At 33.0% G+C, this 19,618-nt stretch overlaps 3 protein-coding genes across 3 annotated transcripts; all 3 read right to left on the bottom strand.

The window, feature by feature from the left end:
* Positions 1–304: 304 nt before the first annotated feature.
* On the bottom strand, positions 305–3,344 carry LOC110723851 (autophagy-related protein 8C-like). Its single transcript, XM_021903248.1, has 6 exons — positions 3,184–3,344; positions 2,985–3,057; positions 2,016–2,071; positions 1,826–1,878; positions 706–824; positions 305–620 (listed from the first exon to the last, which is right to left on the bottom strand). The coding sequence occupies exons 2-6, from the start codon at positions 3,019–3,021 to the stop codon at positions 526–528; spliced, it is 360 nt and encodes a 119-aa protein (XP_021758940.1). The 5' UTR covers positions 3,022–3,057; positions 3,184–3,344; the 3' UTR covers positions 305–525.
* Positions 3,345–5,586: 2,242 nt separating this feature from the next.
* Positions 5,587–7,840, bottom strand: LOC110723850 (CASP-like protein 2D1). Its single transcript, XM_021903247.1, has 3 exons — positions 7,484–7,840; positions 7,266–7,377; positions 5,587–5,966 (listed from the first exon to the last, which is right to left on the bottom strand). Exons 1-3 carry the CDS (start codon positions 7,669–7,671, stop codon positions 5,703–5,705), a joined length of 564 nt encoding a protein of 187 aa, XP_021758939.1. The 5' UTR covers positions 7,672–7,840; the 3' UTR covers positions 5,587–5,702.
* Positions 7,841–10,080: 2,240 nt separating this feature from the next.
* On the bottom strand, positions 10,081–15,914 carry LOC110723849 (probable beta-1,3-galactosyltransferase 2). The gene is made up of 11 exons (XM_021903245.1): positions 15,414–15,914; positions 14,084–14,180; positions 13,845–13,909; positions 13,554–13,747; positions 13,392–13,455; positions 12,116–12,188; positions 11,876–11,996; positions 11,494–11,581; positions 11,284–11,409; positions 11,079–11,188; positions 10,081–10,574 (listed from the first exon to the last, which is right to left on the bottom strand). The coding sequence occupies exons 1-11, from the start codon at positions 15,557–15,559 to the stop codon at positions 10,426–10,428; spliced, it is 1,233 nt and encodes a 410-aa protein (XP_021758937.1). The 5' UTR covers positions 15,560–15,914; the 3' UTR covers positions 10,081–10,425.
* Positions 15,915–19,618: the final 3,704 nt, after the last annotated feature.

Raw genomic sequence — 19,618 nt, 5'->3', positions numbered from 1 at the left:
GGCTAGTGTAAGTAGCAGCACCATTTTTCAAACATTTTACTTAACCAAAAGCCGCTGGATTACAAGTTTACAACTGTCCGTAATGCCTATGGATAGATATAGCACGCGTATGACTATAAGATACAAAATAACCAAAGGTCATAGAGCAGAGCTTGAGTCATAACAAGAAGATGGGTTCAACATAACTCATTCCTGTCCTCGTGCCATGGGAAAGCAATACATAAACTAAAATAAACCTCAACCTCGAAGATTATTCATACTGTGGCACCAAGCCAGCTTAATCGTAAGTCATACATGAAGAAAATAAGAGCAGTTGCATAGAAATGTTAACTAACAGTAGGAGATGCATCAAATAAACATTACGGAATAAAGATCCAATTATCCAACTTCAAAGGAATTTGTCCAAGGAACAGTGGCATTCGGCCATTAGTTTTTGATTGCTAATTAGCATAAACTATATATACAAACTTGGGAATGTCTTATCATAGAAACGTATTTACATAAACAACCAGCAGCAGTGCGGACTTAAAGAGCTCCAAATGTGTTCTCTCCACTGTATGTCATGTAGAGAAACCCATCCTCATCTTTGTGCTCCTCGTAAATAGCTGACATCATAGCAGCTGCAAGATAGAAATAAAATTAATATCCAGACTGCAAGTGAAGCGGCATGTGTCAGAAATATGAAAAGAAAATAAGTCTTCATACCAGTGGGAGGTAGAATGTTCTTTACGAAAATAAATATAGCCTTCTCAGCACTGAGCTTTATCCTCTTGCGGACAACATAGACAAACTGCCCCACAGTTAGATCAGCTGGTACAAGATACCTGCAAGTAGCAATATGATGCAAGTTTAAACATCAGAATCAAAGAGAGTCTAAAATCACCGCAACAGAGGCATACATCACAGATTAACACGGTATATATTAGCAGGAACAGGGTATCTGCAAGTATGATGTAAACATGGCAACAGAAGCAGACAGCTTCTTCAACATACAGTCATACACACATCACATACTTGACTTCTCCATTTAAACAACTCTTTATCTCTAAAATTGTAACATCTTTATCAAGTGTATATTATGGCATAAAACTAAACCAGTAAAGTAAAAATTAATTTTGTACCATTTATAGAGTATATAAAGCCTTTTAAGATAGAACCCCAAGTAACTGCATTAAAGGGTTATAAAGAACATAAAAGCATGCACATTCTAGTCATTTTTAAGGGAGAATAAGTAGTAGACAATGCTTTGGCTCTACCTTGACATCGACAACTTAGGTAATGTAAGCAAGAAGATGTAAACTCTCAAAAATTAAAGAATTGCAACTTAGCTGATACTCTGAAAGTGAGAAAGGCTAGACCGGACAGAAAAGTACTATTTAAATAAAAGTAAAATTTAAATTGCTTTCCATTCCAGATTTTCAATAGAACATCCAGAAAGTGTACTCCCTAGCTTAAAAGGAGAAAAGGACAGGCCCACATAGCATCAAGTGCTGCCCTTCGACACAAAATACACTTACTGAGCAGCCAAGAGGAACAGCTCTATAATAATGTCTTGCACAGCCACAGATAAGGAACCCCTGATCTAATTATAGAATAAAATGACACCACCAATAAAGTCATATTAAGCTCAATATCATGCAAAGAAAAAGAAGACAAAAGTACAGTATCAAGGGTCACTGCTGAACTATATTTGACATGCAAATTAAGATTAAGACATAGCATACACTTCAACTGCAATAAATTCATATGAAGCATGAAATGCATTCACATTATCTAGAAAGTACTCCACTAAGCGTATACATGCATACAGAGAGAGATGACTAACTTCTTCTTGTCAATGTCAGGAATGTCACTTTTTTCAGCCTTCTCTACAATAACCTACACAAAACAAGGCAATAAATAAAAATGATCAGCAACTATGAAACATAAAGCATGATTTAGGATATCTCTCAATCATGATTTGAAAGAATCATTCCAATCTAAAGTGTGTAGTTAATTAGAAAAAACTATCATACAGGAATTCTGTCAGGATACTTCTCCCTGATACGAGCAGCTTCAGCTTGTCTTCGCTCTGTCAAAAAGAAATTTTAGAAATTAAAAAATTAATACCTTTGACAACTATGTTGCACAAAGCTAACACAACTACAATGTATACTGCTGAATTTCAATTATAGGTCATCAAACATACCAAGTATTTATAACAGTAATTACACAATTAAACATTGAACATATACTTTGAAGGACCAGAAATTCGACACCACATGCTATTAGCTCTTAGCAGTTCCTATTCACCAGAATACTACACATTTCACACATCAAGCCGTGCTTCGACATCAAGTTCATCCATCACACCCATTAAAAAACATGTACTACTATTGACAATTTCAATCACGTATACATAGTATCCCCATTGATCAATACACCATCCCAAACACAGCCCTAACCCTTACATACGTAAATTTTAGAACAAAAAAGACCAAGTAACATTCGGTATTCTATCCAAATTGAATATCATAAACATTGAAGACAATCAAAGAACAAAAGGAAAACCAAACACACGGTGTACAATTTTCTCATCCTCACATTTTAAAGGATCATACAATTGAACACTTGATTACCAAAAAGTGAAAAACAAATTGATCGACACCAATAAACCAGCATCACATCCACATCATAATAATCATAAAATATAATCTATTTGATCAACAATTCAATAAAATCCCATAATTTTTAACAATTAACAATCATTCAGCGAAAACAGAAGACATAGCAACAACTATATATACAAATATCATGGATAAATTCAACGCTATTTCAATCATCACAGACATCAGATCGTATAAAAAACAATCAAGAACAAATTTCAAAATAAAAATCACAATTAAAATTTCTCAAATTATCAATTACGCAACATATTAATGAAATCATCAATTACGCAACACATTAATCAACGAAAGAACGGTGAAAGATATCGAGTAATTTACCAAGAGGATGTTGAAGTTTGAAACAACTCTTCGACATGATGATCAGATTCTTAAAACCAATCCGCTACAAATTCTGCCAAAAATCAAAAACGAAATCGATAAATTAGGGTTTCAAAATTATGCTGGTAATCCAAAATTATCTCCCAAGAAAACAAAAATCCGATTAAAGAAGGCGAAAAAGTAAAATCGAAGAACTTACGAGAGATGATGAAGAAGATCGGGCACAAATTAGAGAGAGAAATCTCAGAAATCGAGAAATTGAAGAGAGAGAAAGAAGAGTTGCTTGTGGTTTTAGGAGAGAGAATGAATGTGGAGTCCTACTAATCCAGAAGTTTGCGTATAAATCCAGTAAAATTCATAGGCAACTCAATATTTTAACCAAGTCCTACTAGAACCGAAAGACTATTATTGGGTTAACAATGGTCATTGGCCAATTTATTTTAGCCCAATCAAATGATATAGGGCTTAATCCTATACAACGGGTCAACGGTTGTGTCACCCGATAAAATTGATGCATATGCGATTACTTAAATCTAACTAATCTGATTTTAAATCAAAAGTTTGATTGAAATTAATTGACATGAACACATGATTTTACCCGACCTGACTTAGTTTTATCAACATAAGCACTTTGACGATAAAATTAAAAATTGACATAGTTTGAAATCAATCCAAATAAGTTTAACTGAAAATAACCTGATTTAAAACCGAGAACAATCTGATTGTCACCCTTTAATGGACATTACTACGTTCTTGGATTGAGGGAAATGTATTACTTTGAAATAAGGATTAGAATATTTTTTTTAAGGTAAATATTTTTTTGGGTTTTTCTATACATTGCCTCTGAGGTATTGACTTTTTCAAGCTGCACCCACCCATTTTCAAAATTCCACACTGTAACCCTAAGGTCTCTTTAGTGTCTACGATGTAACCTACCCTAATCCCTCCGTTAACTTAAGTTAACTTTCCGTTAACTTCAAATTAAAGAAAATTAAAAAAAACAAAAAAAAAAAACCCAAACACCTCTATCTCCTCCATCACAACCACTCACCACTACACTACACCTCCAACCGCACCACCGCCGCACCCCCCAGCCGCACCACCGAGCTGCGCTCCTCTTTCCTCGACCCACCACCTATGAGGCCGAGTCGGTGAGCAATGAACTCGTCGTTAAGAACGAAGGAATTCACTTCGATTTCGACGAGATCGACGGCGACGGGTGGGAAATTCGGCGATCGTAACGCGGCGAAGTGCATTGGCGATGCTGGAATCGGTTTTCTTAAGCTCGAATTTCATGAAATCATCTCGATTTTTGGATTTTTGGGACGAATTTCGCCCAAAACCATCGAAAACCCTCGCCCAAATTCAATCGATTATACCATGAGATTAGGAATTCTGAGTTTTGTTTTGTACTAGATGGATTATTTGATTTAAAATTCTCGACTTTGATTTGGAATTTGGATTTTTGTAGGATGAGGCGTGGCTGGGGGGAGGGCTGGCCAAAACGGCTGAAAGAGAGGGGAAGGAGTGGCCAGAAAAGGGCGGTCAGGGCGAAGGGGGAGGGAGTGGCCGGAAATGGGGACTGCGGTTGGAGGTTGTGATGGAGGAGAGAGAGGTGGGGTAATGGTGCGGTTGGAGGTGTAGTGGTGGGTGGTTGTGATGGAGGAGAGAGAGGTTACATCGTAGTCACTAAAGAGATCTTAGGGGTACAGTGTGGAATTTTAAAAATGGGTGGACACAGCTTGGAAAAGTCAATACCTCAGGAGCACTGTATAGAATAACCCTATTTTTTTTTCTAATTAATGAACATTTCTTGTACTCCTAGTTTTTTTTTTTTTTTTTTTTTTTTTTTTCCTTTCTAGTTAGGATTTCCCAGTGGGCATTGGCCCATCCAGTTTGAACCACCCAAATCACACAAGACCAGGCCCAACTTTTTGTGATGGATTTTGTGTATGCTGCCCTAGTTTGTGGGCTGTTTTTTCTCAAAAAAAAAAAAAAAAAAAGAAAAAAAATTTGTGGGCTGTTTTTTTGCATGATCATTAAGTATGTATTACTACATAGCCCAAAAAATTGTAGTTGAAACAATTGTAGTTGCACATTTGCAAACCTTGCCTTTTAATAAGTTCAGACGAAGAAGTTTTTAAATAATGGTATGATTTACAATAAAATTAGTTGAAAATAAAGCCCTAACTTCAAGCATTGATAAGTATTTAAGAATGGTTACAATTTGATGAAGTGTTTGACTAATAACTTTATAAGAGTTATGTTCAGCCATAATGATTAGTCAATTACATTCTGTTGTTTATTTAAAACGTTTAGCATTTTTTGTTGATTATGTTTTGTTCTTAAAAAACTTATCCTTATATGGAAAGCATTGTATCAGTCAGTGTATGCGCCAATTTAAATCTACACATCCTTTGATATACCATACTTGATTCCGAAATAAATATACAATGTAACTACAAATCATATTATTACATAAAGCAAAACACTATAATAGTATGGTCTAAGCTCAGCGATCAATGCTAAAACCAGGCATCGATCAATTTAGTCTTTGAGGCGGCGATAAGCATGTCAAATTTCACACCAATACACGAGGATATATAAAACCAAAGTTAAAAACATAATATCATATATAGATAACCTTTAAATCGCTAATCTAAAGGGCATCAAAAGATTACAAAACGAAAGAGTAATTAGTTGAGAGCATTAACTAAATCAAGTCCTTTCTACTTCATCTAACTGAGTATTAATAAATGGAGGATCAAACATAGAGAAAGCCCTAAAAGCAGAGATGACAGCCAAAAAAAGGAAGCAAAAAAGAGCTAAAAAATGAAGAATGACAGCAATTTTCAAATTAGTGCAGAATTTCCCATATGCACTGCAAGCTTCACTCCATGAAACTTCAATATCACCTTTGTATGCTAAGTACATTATCTCTGCTCCTGCTGTTCCTGATGTCACCATCAAGTAGGCCATCACCTGATGATTTGTCAAACAAAATTCAAATTAATCAATGTGAACATTTTTGGATTTTTACACTTTTTTTTGTGATGTGAAAATTGCCAATTTTTCATAACAAGGAAGGAGATTTAGAAGCTTGTGTGAATAGCAAAATTTAAACTTTATGTTGATGATTGTGAGTACATAGTATTTTCTCTTCTAGAACACATAAATGCAACTCTAATCAATAGAACTTCGCCTATTTTTAAACTCATATCATGAGAACAAGTTTATGGATTTCCACTTTTCACTAACGAAATTCATGTAAATTATTAAATGCACTGGAGAATATGTGCTTGTTAGGCAATACTCCATGTAATGAAGTTCATCTATTTTTGTTAGATAATATGTTAATATTATCTTGTGAATATTCTGTGATATATATCTTGTGTAATTTAGTTATCTCATGACTAGGTTGTAAATCCTATAAATATTGATTAATGAGAAAGCCTCCAATCAAGGAGAATTACACTATTCTACATGGTATCGGATTCTAATTAGGGTTTCCCCTCCCTCTCACACCCTAAACACGATCCTAGGCCTCTAGCCGTCCTCATCCACACTCGGCCAACCTCCTCCTTCGCCCTCCATGGCCGGTGATGACACTCCCCCACCAACTCCCCCTCCTCCCCCTCTAACAATTTCCACCCTGCGTATGCCGCAACCAACATCAAAAACCTCATGACTGTCACTCTTGATCAACAAGAAGCGCACTATACCACCTGGGTAAATTATTATCAAGAGAAAAAGTTCATAAATTTCCACTTTTCAATAAGGAAATCAGGTAAATTATTAGGTGCACTTGAAAGTATGTGCTTGTTAGGCAATACGCCATATAACAAATAACGGACATATAAAGCTCACTTTTATTTGACTCATATATTTTTTTCGTTATTTAAATACACATTTACTCTCGAGTGCACCTAATTAGTACTAATACTACTCTCTAAGCATAATATATGAAGAATAATTTAGCAAGCTTAAAAAGTTACAACTGTTGTGACTCTTATTATTACTTTCTTAAACATAGTCCCACATATTAATTAGTTAAGCTAATTTAATTTTACAACAAGCCAAAAAGGATTATGCATTAACTATTCTATACATTACAATACATACAGTTTTTTTAGATTTGGCAACAAGATTTATACTGTTATATACACTTATACATTTCATAATGTCCAATGCAAGTTCATATTTCCAGAAAAATAAGGGGCAAATATTTCAACGAAATTCAAGAAAACCCAGAAATTTATATACTATGAATGAGAAACAAACCTGATCAGAGATAAAGAAAACCCAAGCTTTGTTAACTAAACAACTAATCCAAGTTGAAATTGCAGCAATTAGTGCATACCCTGCAGCAATGGCAGCAACAGCAACCATGTACCTTTCAAAAGAAAATAAAAATCAAATTAGATTAGTAAACAATAAATTAACTAAAATGTTGAATGAAATTAACATAAATAAAGATGAATTAAGCAAAAAAAAATTACTTGAGTCCTGAGAAATTGAGGAATTTAATGCTTCCATAATCAGGATTGTCTTCATTGGTGTTAATAGTGAGACATAAAGAAGCAATACTAAGAGGAATAACAGAAATTCTAAGGGAAAAATCTAAAAGTTTTAATCTTGGGATTGATTTGTTTGAGCTTGAAATTTGGGTATGATTTTGGTTATTCATGGCTGAAAAATATGAACTTTTAATGTAAAAAGGATTTTAAAAGTTGTGGATTGTGGGAATTTAAGAAGGTATAGTTTGGAGTTTAGTGGAGTAAGAAAAGAGTTTCTTTATTTTGTCATGTGATGGAATGATTGTCTTTTTTAGGAAGGTGGATTAGTGAGAAACCTTAACAATTTGTAACAATATTTTCTCCATTTTCTTTTAACAATATAACTTTAAGGTAAAATTTTATCAAAATACTTTTTAACTCGGAAATAAAAAAAGTTATATTAATCCGTTTATTCAATTAATCCGTTTATATTATTAACTCATGTATTATTATAATTCTTGATATACGACTATACAAGAGTAAATTTGTGACATTTTGGTTATTTTTATGATATGAAGAAAATCTGAAGAGTTATATAAATTAAAAAGAAATGGAACAAAGATGGTTAGATAAATGTAACTTTTGTCCCAACCTTTGTTAATAAGATAATGTATTATAAGGTTTGAACTCTCATGGAAAAGTTAAAGGTTCACCTAACGAGTTCATGGAGTGAATATTAGTGTGGTGGTTGGTGATGGGACTTCAGGGACATGTGTTGCATTCTTATAAGAGCCCAGGAGTTTAAATTAGCATGCTAAACCTATACGATTGTAGTTTGCAAAATGTTTTGAGAGGTCCAAAATAAAAAGGTCTTTCTTAAATTTAGATGAAGTTTAAAGTAATCTTACTTGACATTAAAGTCAATAGTAAATAGATTTTGATCATTTTTTTTTAACAAATATAATGTGTATTCTCAAAAATCCACTATCTGATTCCTAAGCAAGGTTCCATCCTATAACTAATTGACAGTAAGAGGAGTAGACCGTTTGGGGTTATAAATCTTTCCTTTACTTTTCAATAAGAGGAGTAAACCGTTTGGGTCAGAAAAACAATACTCACACAAGCTCTTTTGCCTTGGGGAATAGAGACTGTTAAAAATAATTGAAGTAAATTATTTAAAACAGAAGGAATAAATATTTAATTTGTGAAATGTTGTAATGCTAAAGAAACCTTTTTTGTATATTCGTAGAGTCGTTGTCTAATCTAAACTCTAAACTATGGAATATCGGTTTATGTGTATAAGATAAATCACCTGTTGAAAAAAATAAAAAAAATATAAAAAAAACATCAAATGTAGTGAATAGGTGATGTGATTAACATTTGCCTCTTAAAGTTGAGAAGGCTGATTGGTTTAGGGTTGAGGTGAAGGAGTTTTTAGTGTGTAGTGTCTCACATGTATGATCATTGCATATATGCATTCAATATGAACTTACAAGAATTTAACACAATTGCTATACTTCAATTCATATATAACTATATAAGTTGAGAGAAAACATTTTAATTGTTTGATGAGTGATAAATGTACAACCGACGATAAATTATACTCCGTAGAACTACTAAAAAATGATTCCGAGTAGTATTGTTAATACGTTATTCATCGAATTATATTCTCAACTTAAAACGAACGTATTATAGATTGTTGTGTTAAGCTTAGACGATCATTCCATCACTTTTCAAGTGAGATGCTGTATATTTCGAGTTTTGATTAACACATACTCTAGTCTACTAGACAATCGGACCTAGCTCTTAACTTTTTATGGACAATAAGGAAATAGATCCAACTTATAAGGTTGCCAAACTCTTGAACTAACATCCAAAACTACAAAAGCCCAAACTAGCTCTACTAAGTGTAAATGATAAGCTTATTCAGCCTATCAAAAGTATGGCTTTTTGGACAAAGTTGTTATTGAGTCCTCAAAAGTGAAAACACAAGCTTGCATAAGATACCAAGTAATAAGGCACATATAATTGAGTCTGATAGATACTCCGTATTATAGTTATGATAATGTTCGTCGCAGATTAGGATAATATTTGTATCATTATCGTACTAGGATTACGAGACTTGTAAAACTCTATATATATTGATCTATGGTACACACTCCAGATTGAGGAGTTTTTCCAAAATCCAACAAAGTCAATTGACTGAATCAATTCAACTTTAGGTTGAGCAAAAGAATCCAATAAACGGGATTTTATTCGAAAAAATATCTTCAACTTTGTCTAAAAAACCACCGAAATAGTTTATGTATGTCAAGAATATCAAGAAACGCGTCTCAAATATGATTGGTTTTCCTGCATATTGCCGTGATGGGTTTATCCAACCTCGGTGGGAGTGAGATGAAAGTTGGGGAATGCTAATAAGGACCAATCCCCATTATTGGCAAAGTTAGCAACTTTAATGAAAAAAGTTTAGACAGGAGTAAAGATTAGGATATAGGGCATAATGTCCTCATCTAATAATGATGAAAGCTAACCAATTACTTGAATTTACAGCTAAAAAGAAGGCTAATTTTTTGCAAAGGAAAAAAAAAAATGCTTTATTAAGGATATAAGGGATACTTATTGTGTTACTATCAGCATTTAAAGAATATTGGGGGCTTGCAAGAAGCAACCCTCGCGCTTCTTTCTGTGTTCATCCATAAGAACTCTTTCTGCTTCTCTCCTAATCTATAAAATGGAGAGCAGATCAGAATCGTACTCTATAACATCCTCTCTCGCTCTCGCTCTCCCTCCCTCTCGCTATCTGCTTCTCTCTGTAACATCTCTCACACTCACTTTACACATCTACAAAATCTACATACAGTGGTATTAGCTACATTGATCAATCTACTAAAAACACTTGATCAAAATCCTCCTGAGGTTGGAAGAATCTTATCGTCGTATAATCAAAAAGTGGCACTCCATAAGGCATTCTCTCCTTCTCCACAACGCCGATGGACCTCTTTCATCCTCTCAACTGACCTGCAAACTCCACTGCATGTCCAGTCGAATGATGCAACACAGACGTTTCCTGCCTGAGCTTTCCACTCGCAATCTGGTATGAAAAAAAATATATTCAGTATTTGATAGACAGTTTAGTGATCTTACACGTTAGAATTTACAGAAGTATTGACAGTTTTCCCTTTTTGGTCATTTTTCAATACTTAAGCATGCAGCTAACAAATCAGTATTCAGGAACAAAGAAACAAGCTCAAAAGAGTTATACTTGTAGAATTTTATACTTAAAAAGTGCAAGTACATGGCTTTCATGATGCAATCGCTAATGGTTTCAACTTCTTATTTTTAAGGAAGAGGAAGCTCGGATTGTAAAGTTAAGTTTCCCTACTCGCAGAAGATATACTTAAAGACTGTGGCCGAAAACAAAATGATGCACAAACACAGAATTGAAACTCGATTTACTTAGCACTTATGCTCTCTATTCCACCATTTTTCCATTTATCTTCTCATTTTAGGTCATATATCAATCATCACTACTAAAAATTCTTGGGCAACTTAGAAACTTAGAATCCTGGCCCAAAATGATGAAAGAAGAAATTACCGGGATGAGTGCCACAACATAATCTGCGATCATCAATGTGCTCTACATCCAAGCCAATAAACCAAGCACCCAATGAGACATCCTCATTGGCATACTTGTGTAGCACATGCCTGAAATTTCAAATGCAACAGATATATAAGAGATGATTCATTATTCAAAATAGCTGAAATTTGTTATCATTAGAGAAGATTGATTCAGCACTCACTGATTGATAGCTATATAATTTGCCAAATCTTTTGAAATGGCATACAGTTGCCCTGTAGCATGACGGAAGTATCTGTTTCCATCATCTCCAAACTTCCAATGCTCTGGTTCGTGGTACCTCACTCCCCTGCTCGTAAATGGAAGAGCATAAGTAAATATAATGAGAATTGAACAAGTAGTAAGCTGAGAGTCTAAGTAAAAAGAAACGTACTTTTGAGCGAGGACAGGACCAGATTTCATACACCCTAAGTAAACCCGAGGCTTTGAACGATGCCTAACTAAGGTTGATCCTAAAGTAGCTGCAATTCATCACAGAAAGAAAAGCCCAAGATATTAGACCAAGAGTATCAAATAATATAGCAAATAACAGGTGATAGCACTCTCCGGAGTATATTGAGAATTGGTTAAAATGTTAAATAAAAGATGTGTGTAAAAAGGAGCATCCAAGCATGTTTTGAGCTTTCAAAAATACAATTATTCGTAAAAGAGAAAAATGGAAAATAACATATGAACTTCATAGAAGCTCTATTAGTCTATTTCCCTTAAACAGGAATACTTGAAAATTAATCCAAGATAAAGGTTTTTGATTTTACCTATATTTACATGTACATCATCATCAACCTTAACATAGAAGTCAGCATCCCACATAGCTGCTGCAGTGGCAAAATATATTTTTGTCTTCGCTGACAATTCTAGATACCCTTCAACATGTTCCTGCTCCGATATAATATGAACTCAGTCAGATCTTAATAAGTGGAGCAATTACAAGATGGACAAATTTTAATTACGTTTAGAAAAATATATATGAGTCTACTTGTAATCAATCAACTTACCAGCCTTAAGAAGTCTCCGTGCTTTTGATCCTCAGCCTCAACAGCTTTATCTAGAATACCTCCTGCTGTAGCACTGGAACAAGTAACAAATCATAAGGTAGGGAGCTAAGAACTACACTGACAAATTTTTTTCAAATAAAAAAAAAAGTTCAGATTAGAAGAAAAAACAAGTCCAGAACAAGGCCAAAAGGTACAGATAAGGGCTACCCAAGTTCAATTCAAATACTATAAAAAAGTTCGGATTAGGTCAATATGTTCGATATAATTTTAGATAAAAGGCTAACAAGTTCAGATAAATTCAGTTAAAAAAGATTAGCCTGAGTTTTCTCTAAGCTTCAATAACTCTTATGTCACTGATTAAAAGTGTTTGCAGGTATGCTTTTAACATTCAAGTAGGCATATAATGGGGAGAAGCACATGTTCTTACTCCACTGACAGTTAGCACTCCTACATCTAACCTTCCAGAATCACCAAGTTGTTATTGATCAAGTCACTCGACATTAATAAGTTAAAAGGATTTCAGAAGCCTTTCTGGCTGCTATATTTCTACAGCAGTGTCTTGCCTTGATGCAAACATTAATAGTTGAACTGTCGCTCCAATTTGTATCTGTTCTTTTCTTTCTATAAAAGGTAAGGAAAGACTCTGGTCCTAGCCAATGCAAGGCACAAATCAGGGAGTAAGGCCAAAGAAAGAGAGGTGGGCTAGAGTGCAAACAACAGGAATGTGAAGTTGGTTAGAGTTACTCCAATTGGACAACATGGACTATTCTTCTACATAAAGTAATATAGATCAGCATCTATCTGAAGCCCATCACCACATGTCCAGTCTGATCGAGAAAAATCACAGCAATCATATTCAATAGATTCTGTAAGTGGAAGGTTTGATTCTTGATGAAGTGCACATTTTGCCTTATTTGGTTTAAGAGTTTGACCATGTACCGAGCTCTGTTTCACAATCACAATAGATCAATACAAGAAATTTAAACCATTGTGTTCCATATTCTGTTGTTCTCCATCTTACCACAACTTCCAAATAATTATTCAAGTAATCATAAATAAAAATAACAGAATAGAAGTAATTGAATCCGAGATTTTAAATGAGCAGATTATGCCTTATTTCCAGATATGAAGATTGCAGTGGGCTTTCTGCTGGGAGTAAACATATTGCATTATGATTAACGCAAATGCCGTTTTTAATGGTCAGGGGCTTGATAACATGCAAAGATTTTCATTAAAAAGTGAAACATGACTAACATATGTATGGGTTACTAAGTACCTGTGACCTATGACAAATCGCATTATGATTCCCTTCTCTTCTTCCAACTTCTTTCTTTTTTCTCCTGAAATGTAAAGTAAGACAAAAAGTAATTAATTGATAAACTTCATGCTAAGCTCAAAAAAGAAAACTATAATCATATTCATGGATGACTTAACAAACCTTGAGGCATCCATGTTGCACGAACTGAATCTCTTCTCTTTCTACTGCTAAAAGCAGTGTTGATTCCAACTACCATCAGATATCTCTTTTTGTTAGCAGATTCAGACGAAGGAGCTCCATCCATTATAGATTCCTGTGTAGCCCTTGCAGCAGCTAACTCCATCTCTAGATTTGAAATTGTCTTATCTAGGGTTCTGTGTTACATATACAGTAAATTTCTGGCATTAACAACTTGTAAGCTAACCAAAGTCATTGTTAATAAGCAACCACAAAAAAAGATAATTAGCTTACTGTACAGCATGATGCGTCTTTGAAACTTCACCGAGTATACTTCTAGGCCCATTTTTCCCATCCTTCTGTGAAATAAAGAGGCTTTTACAGGTCAGGAAAAAACAAAAAAAAAAAAAAGCAGCCAGAATTCTGAAATCAGGTAATATATTACTAGTACATTTGCTTTACAAAGTTTAAAGTTAACTACATTCCAATGTTCACAGGACCCCCTTCTAATAATTTTTTATTAATAAACTGACCGTTTTCTGATCACAATCCTCCTTGACTAAATTCTGTCTTCCGTCTTCCATTGTAGCTCGTCGAAATAACCTGTTTTCTTCAGGTTCTGTTGACATCCTGTAACAGAAAAGGAACCACTTGATTAATTCATGTAGTGTATTGAAACCATAAAGTTAAATATTGCTATAAGGAAACAAGTATAGCATAATAAATGGAGTTACAGAGGTATTGGATGACCGAACATATGACTTATATGGAGGAGAACTAGCTTGAACAAACTAATTAGGACAATATGCAGCAGAAGTGTCAAACAAACATGAGTGATCCAAGTTCTTCAGAAAGCTATTCTCAGCTTTGCCAAAATCATACGACCAACGCAATTACCTCATTCGATCATGAAAACTCCATGATATACTTTCTAAATAGGAGAAAAGGTGAGCAAACTAATTGACTAAAATACACCTAGCAACAAACATGATATATGAATTGCAGTAATTGCTTATTTGCTTAATTGCCTAAAGTGTTATTTGGTTATGTATTCCACTGATTGCTTGAAAAGTACAGTAAAGAACATTGATCCCAAGATCACTAAAGGAAACGTCGAAAACGACTCAATCATCCAAACAACGAAAAAATACAACCATTTTGGACTAAAGTATTGCTTTCTTCGCGATTTGGTTATTTGGACAAACTATTAAGTATTGCTTTCTTTGCGATTTGGTTGTTAATCATATCATTGATCTTATTATCTCAAAAAGATAAAAAGGTTAGACCATGATTTCATACAATAATGCTATAATCACCGAACACGAAATCACATCAAAACCATATTTTTTTTTTCCTAATTACACCAAACATACAGAAAACATTTAATAAAAATATGTTACTTAATAGCAAAAAAAAGAAATCCAATTGCCTAAATTCCACGCTAACACCTTAACAACTTACACATTGACAATTTGATATAGAAAAAAATTACCTACTCCAGCCCAACAACATAACATCACAAATTTCATAATCCAAGAACACCAATTTCAGCTAAATTTTAGATAATATGAACAACAAGATGATTATTAAACTATTCTATTTATAGTAAGGGAGTAAAGTGACAGTGGGAATAATAATTAGAGGTCAAACAATCAACAATTTCACCCAATTATGAGAATTTAAGCTCTATTAATGCAATTAAGATGTAAATGACAAAAATTCTTCCATAATTAAACAATTTAATCACATATTCCCAGAAAACCCCACTTCAAAAAATTCATCAATTTGGTAAATTTCTAGGAAATTCAGTGATTAACAAAACACCCAAAACTCAATAATTGACCAATAATTTTAAAATTTTACCTGCTGGTAAATAGCATCCCAGCGCAAAAACAACCAATACAAAGTAGAAGTGTTAATTTCCGAGAAATCAAACTTTTTGGAGCTGAATCAAATCCTCTGCTTTTCCAAGACATTTTCTTTTCCAATTTAATTTCTTCCAGTTTCATTTTTCTTCTCCCACTCAAAAAAAAAAACAAACCCAAAATTCAAAATTGGCTAAAATTGAGCAATACCCATCAAAATTCAAGACACCCACCAAAAAAAACAAAATGCTTCAATCCCAAAATCCAATCTTGAAAATATATACAGTATATAATAAGAAGAGGCGAAGAGCAAAAGATTGAATCTTTAGTGGAAAATGTCGGTGTTCTTGGGCAGAGAAGAGGGGAAGAGAAGAGGAGAGAATAATAAATAAAGAGAAATGGGGACAAATGCTTGTTCTTGGGTCATATGCGTTGGGGCAGTCGCTTTCTACTGGAAGCTCAGGAAGAACCGTCTTTAGGAGAGACGACCCACCAAACCTTTTGAACTGTTTTTCTTCTTCTCTATTTTTAAATCAACAATAGGAGTACAAAATTAATTAATTCAGAAATTGGAAAACAAAATTGTTTTATTTCAATGGAGACTGAGGTGGATCGGGTTTACAATAAGTTTAAGGAAAATAAAAATAAACCGTTTATTATTATTATAGGACAAAGGAAGTACAATTAATAAACATTGTGCTTTGTGCATTATTGCATTGTAACATTTTCGGGAGTGAAGAATAAGATATTTCAAGTAGTTAGAGTTTCTCTCTCGATTTTAGGAGATACTGGGATCATTCTCATCACCTATATATATATATATAAGGCTCTTTAAACACCAAAAAAGGGAAGAAAAAAAAGGGTATTGTAATGTTGAGGATTATACACATTACAATACCTAACATCAAATTATACTTATATTATGTCTTTTAAGCTTTTCATGCTGAACAAAAAAAATTTGGCAATATAACTTTAAATGTCATGTCTATGATAATTACCATGTCCTCCAGCTTTTTTTTTTCATTCTTTTAATTTCTAAGATTTTAGCTTGTACACCAATCAAATTTGTTATTTTAACTATTATCATGTATAGTACTCGGTAAGAGGTTCTTAGAATAAACTAAATATATACGTAGTACTTTAAAGTATCAACTTTTCGTTATGTAATGCATAAATGGATTGATAAAGATATTAATATGTATATTGAGGAATTACAATTAAATACGGAGTAATAATAATATAGTAAATGAGTTTAAACGCTACAGTAAATGTATTATAAATTCTAACTGTACAAGATTTTGTGAATTTATTTTAGAGATTTTTTTTTTAATTTTTGTTTTAATTTTTTTTTTTGAATGGATTACTTTGTTTTGTGGATTCTCCTAACCACATATCACATGTCATATTCTCTTTATATGTGCAATAAGTAAGGAGTACTACAAATTTAGTACAAAGAGGCTGTTGGTTGAATGAATGAAAGATAGAAATATGGTTCAAAAGAAATCTCATTAAATTATAACTGTTCCTTTACGGTATGTGTACGTTGGTAGCAACTTGCAGGTTACAACTTACAACTAACTAATTTCTGATTTTTGAGTTTCAAAGTACTGAATTTTTAGATTTTGCTCCCTCAATATTGGATCTTGAAATTTGAGCTTTTTAACTTTTTGTCACATGATTCCGATCCTATCTTTTAACAATTTTTATTTATTTGGTGCATGTATCTCTTACCTTGTTAGTAACAAAACCTTTTTAATTTGATGATTAATCATCGATTTATGCAATAATTAAGTATCTTATTAATGTTATTATAACTCATCTGATTTTTGTTTTCAAAACTATTTATAGAATATTAAACTCATTTTTTTGTAAGATTCCTACCATTACTTAGAGTTTGAATTACTTGGTTTTATAAGGTTTTTTATAATGTGTATTGATTGGAAGATTATAAAAAGGTAAATAAGTGAAATCTATACTGAAGAGAAACTAACAAGGTAAGATGTTTTTGTGTGTCCTCATGAAGGATTTGTTGTTCTTGATTTCATTAAAGCATGGACAATAAACTCAGGCCACAAGAACGAGCTGTGTGACCCACCCCTATTGAATCTATAAAATAGTGTATTTCCTCTATTTTTAATACTTATAACGCGCTTATTTAACATTTAAACCTATAAAATAAAGTATATTTCCTCTATTGTTTAATACTTAATAATACTCTCTAAAACGAAAATTTCACAATACTTGCAACATGTAATAATAGGAATTTTTTGTCGGTAAAAATCGTATGATTTCCATTATAGAAAGCTCATGGCCCAGTTTCATAAGCTAAAAAAGGGTGTGTTACCAGTATTAAAAAAAATGGAAGAAAATTACTTTTAAAATAGAAATTTATTGATTATATATATATGCATAATGCTTGTTACTTCATTTTTACTAAGGGTCTGTTCACATTTACTGAACTGGGCTAAACTGAACTGATTAGAGCTGAACTAAACTGATTGGAGCTTGACTTAACTGAACTGAGCTGAAATGAATATTTTATGAGAGAGGGAAAGTAAGAGCTGAACTGAACTGATTGGAGCTGAACTAAACTGAAATTAAGTAAATGTGAACACGCCCTAAACTATTCGTTAAAAAAATTTAAAACTATTACTCTCTTTTACGTTCTTTTTTAGTATTAAGTGACAAAGTAATATAGAGTACTGAGTATTTATTTATAGTTTCAATTTTAATTATTATATTTTATTGACTAAAAAGATGATTCGTATTAGGATTATTTCACAATTATTCTGTAAAGCAAATTAAGGGTTTGTCCTCTTATGTTGAAATTCAGTTCAGTTCAGTTCAGCTCCTAATTTCCTTCTCTTATAAAAATATTCATTTCATTTCAGCTCAATTCAGTTCAGCTGAGTTCAGTCAATGAGAACAGGCCCTAAGGATTGCCAAATTTCATAAGACTCCTCTAAAATACTCAAAGAGACACTACATTTTCTTGCTAGAAAGGGTGATTCAAACTTGAGAAATGATCGAGACAGATATATAAAATACAAAATATAATAAAGATTAAATAAAAAAAATGTTGAATCTAAAAAGTAGAGTAAATAATTGAGGTATTGCTTCCTGAATTGAGCCAAAATGTACATAATAAAACCAAGTGGCAAATGCTGGTAATGAACCAAACAACTCATGTTCTGCTATGCCACACACACATGCTGCTCTCGTGCATGGAACGTGATTCTCTTCATTAACCTTTTTTTTTTCTATTTTTGTGGGGTTCTTTTTACTTATGGCTTTAAAATTTGAATGGTGCCTGTTTTATTATATAAACATCACACAGCAAAAAATAGATTCATTATTAACTTATACATAACTAACTACTTTATGGTACTATAAAATTTGGTTCAAAATTAAGGCTTTTTATTAATACAAATACGGCATAAATTAAGTAAAAAAAGGTGATCTACAATGCCCCAAATGCTCTCACTAAAAATTCACTTCGTATTTTGTATATTAATGGTATAAAACTAAACTCAATAGATCTATAAGAAAGAATTAGAAAAGGCTTTATGGTTGTACATAATTTAAGATAATAATCAACTGCTAGAGTATATATAAAACTATTCATGGCCTCTCGTAGTCTCATCCACCCCCCTCAGCTCCTTTCGATGGAATTCATAAACTGAGGTTCGTTATTATGCCCCTATTATTCAGTATTAGATAGCTAATTAAGGTGACTAAGGGTCTATTCTCATTTATTGAACTGAACTGAACTGAAATGAACTGAACTGAGCTGAGCTGAGCTGAATTGAATTGAACTGAACTGAATTGAATATTTTATAAGAGAAGGAAATTAAGAGCTGAACTGAACTGAACTAAAAATAAACGTATGAGAACAGACCCTAACTTGTGAGAAGTGTTTATTTAAAATGGTCATTTATTTTACAAAATAAACAAAATAAAAGATGAATAAATGCATGTGAAATATTTATTATAGATGAGTAGAGTAATTTTGAAAAAGGCTTCTTGTCTAGCTACGAACAACAATGATTAGACCAAATAATAATAAATCTAGTTGAGATCGATTAATGAACCATGCCATGAATTATGGAATTTTGTTTTTGCCACCCAATGTTGCACAATATGTAGTGGATAGACATGATTAATAGAAGGAATAAGAATTAATGATGCAATTATCAAGATGTT

This window comes from Chenopodium quinoa, unplaced genomic scaffold (assembly GCF_001683475.1).
Source record: "Chenopodium quinoa cultivar QQ74 unplaced genomic scaffold, ASM168347v1, whole genome shotgun sequence".
Classification (NCBI taxonomy): Eukaryota; Viridiplantae; Streptophyta; class Magnoliopsida; order Caryophyllales; family Amaranthaceae; genus Chenopodium; species Chenopodium quinoa.
This window is presented reverse-complemented; position numbering and strand designations above follow the sequence as displayed.

Bases quoted from the DNA above. Each gene is read 5' to 3' on its own strand.
- LOC110723851 (XM_021903248.1), bottom strand. From the start codon at position 3,021: ATGTCGAAGAGTTGTTTCAAACTTCAACATCCTCTTG. The intron at 825-1,825 runs GTTAGTCATCTC...TGCTACTTGCAG, and splicing joins CCTGACATTGACAAGAAGAA to GTATCTTGTACCAGCTGATC. The intron at 621-705 runs GTATGAAGACTT...TCTATCTTGCAG, and splicing joins GAACATTCTACCTCCCACTG to CTGCTATGATGTCAGCTATT.
- LOC110723849 (XM_021903245.1), bottom strand. From the start codon at position 15,559: ATGAAACTGGAAGAAATTAAATTGGAAAAGAAAATGTCTTGGAAAAGC. The intron at 12,189-13,391 runs GTACTTAGTAAC...TACTTGTTCCAG, and splicing joins CGATTTGTCATAGGTCACAG to TGCTACAGCAGGAGGTATTC. The intron at 11,997-12,115 runs GTAAGTTGATTG...ATATCGGAGCAG, and splicing joins ACGGAGACTTCTTAAGGCTG to GAACATGTTGAAGGGTATCT.
- LOC110723850 (XM_021903247.1), bottom strand. From the start codon at position 7,671: ATGAATAACCAAAATCATACCCAAATTTCAAGCTCAAACAAATCAATC. The intron at 7,378-7,483 runs GTAATTTTTTTT...TTCTTTTGAAAG, and splicing joins CTCAATTTCTCAGGACTCAA to GTACATGGTTGCTGTTGCTG. The intron at 5,967-7,265 runs GTTTGTTTCTCA...ACAAATCATCAG, and splicing joins TTTTCTTTATCTCTGATCAG to GTGATGGCCTACTTGATGGT.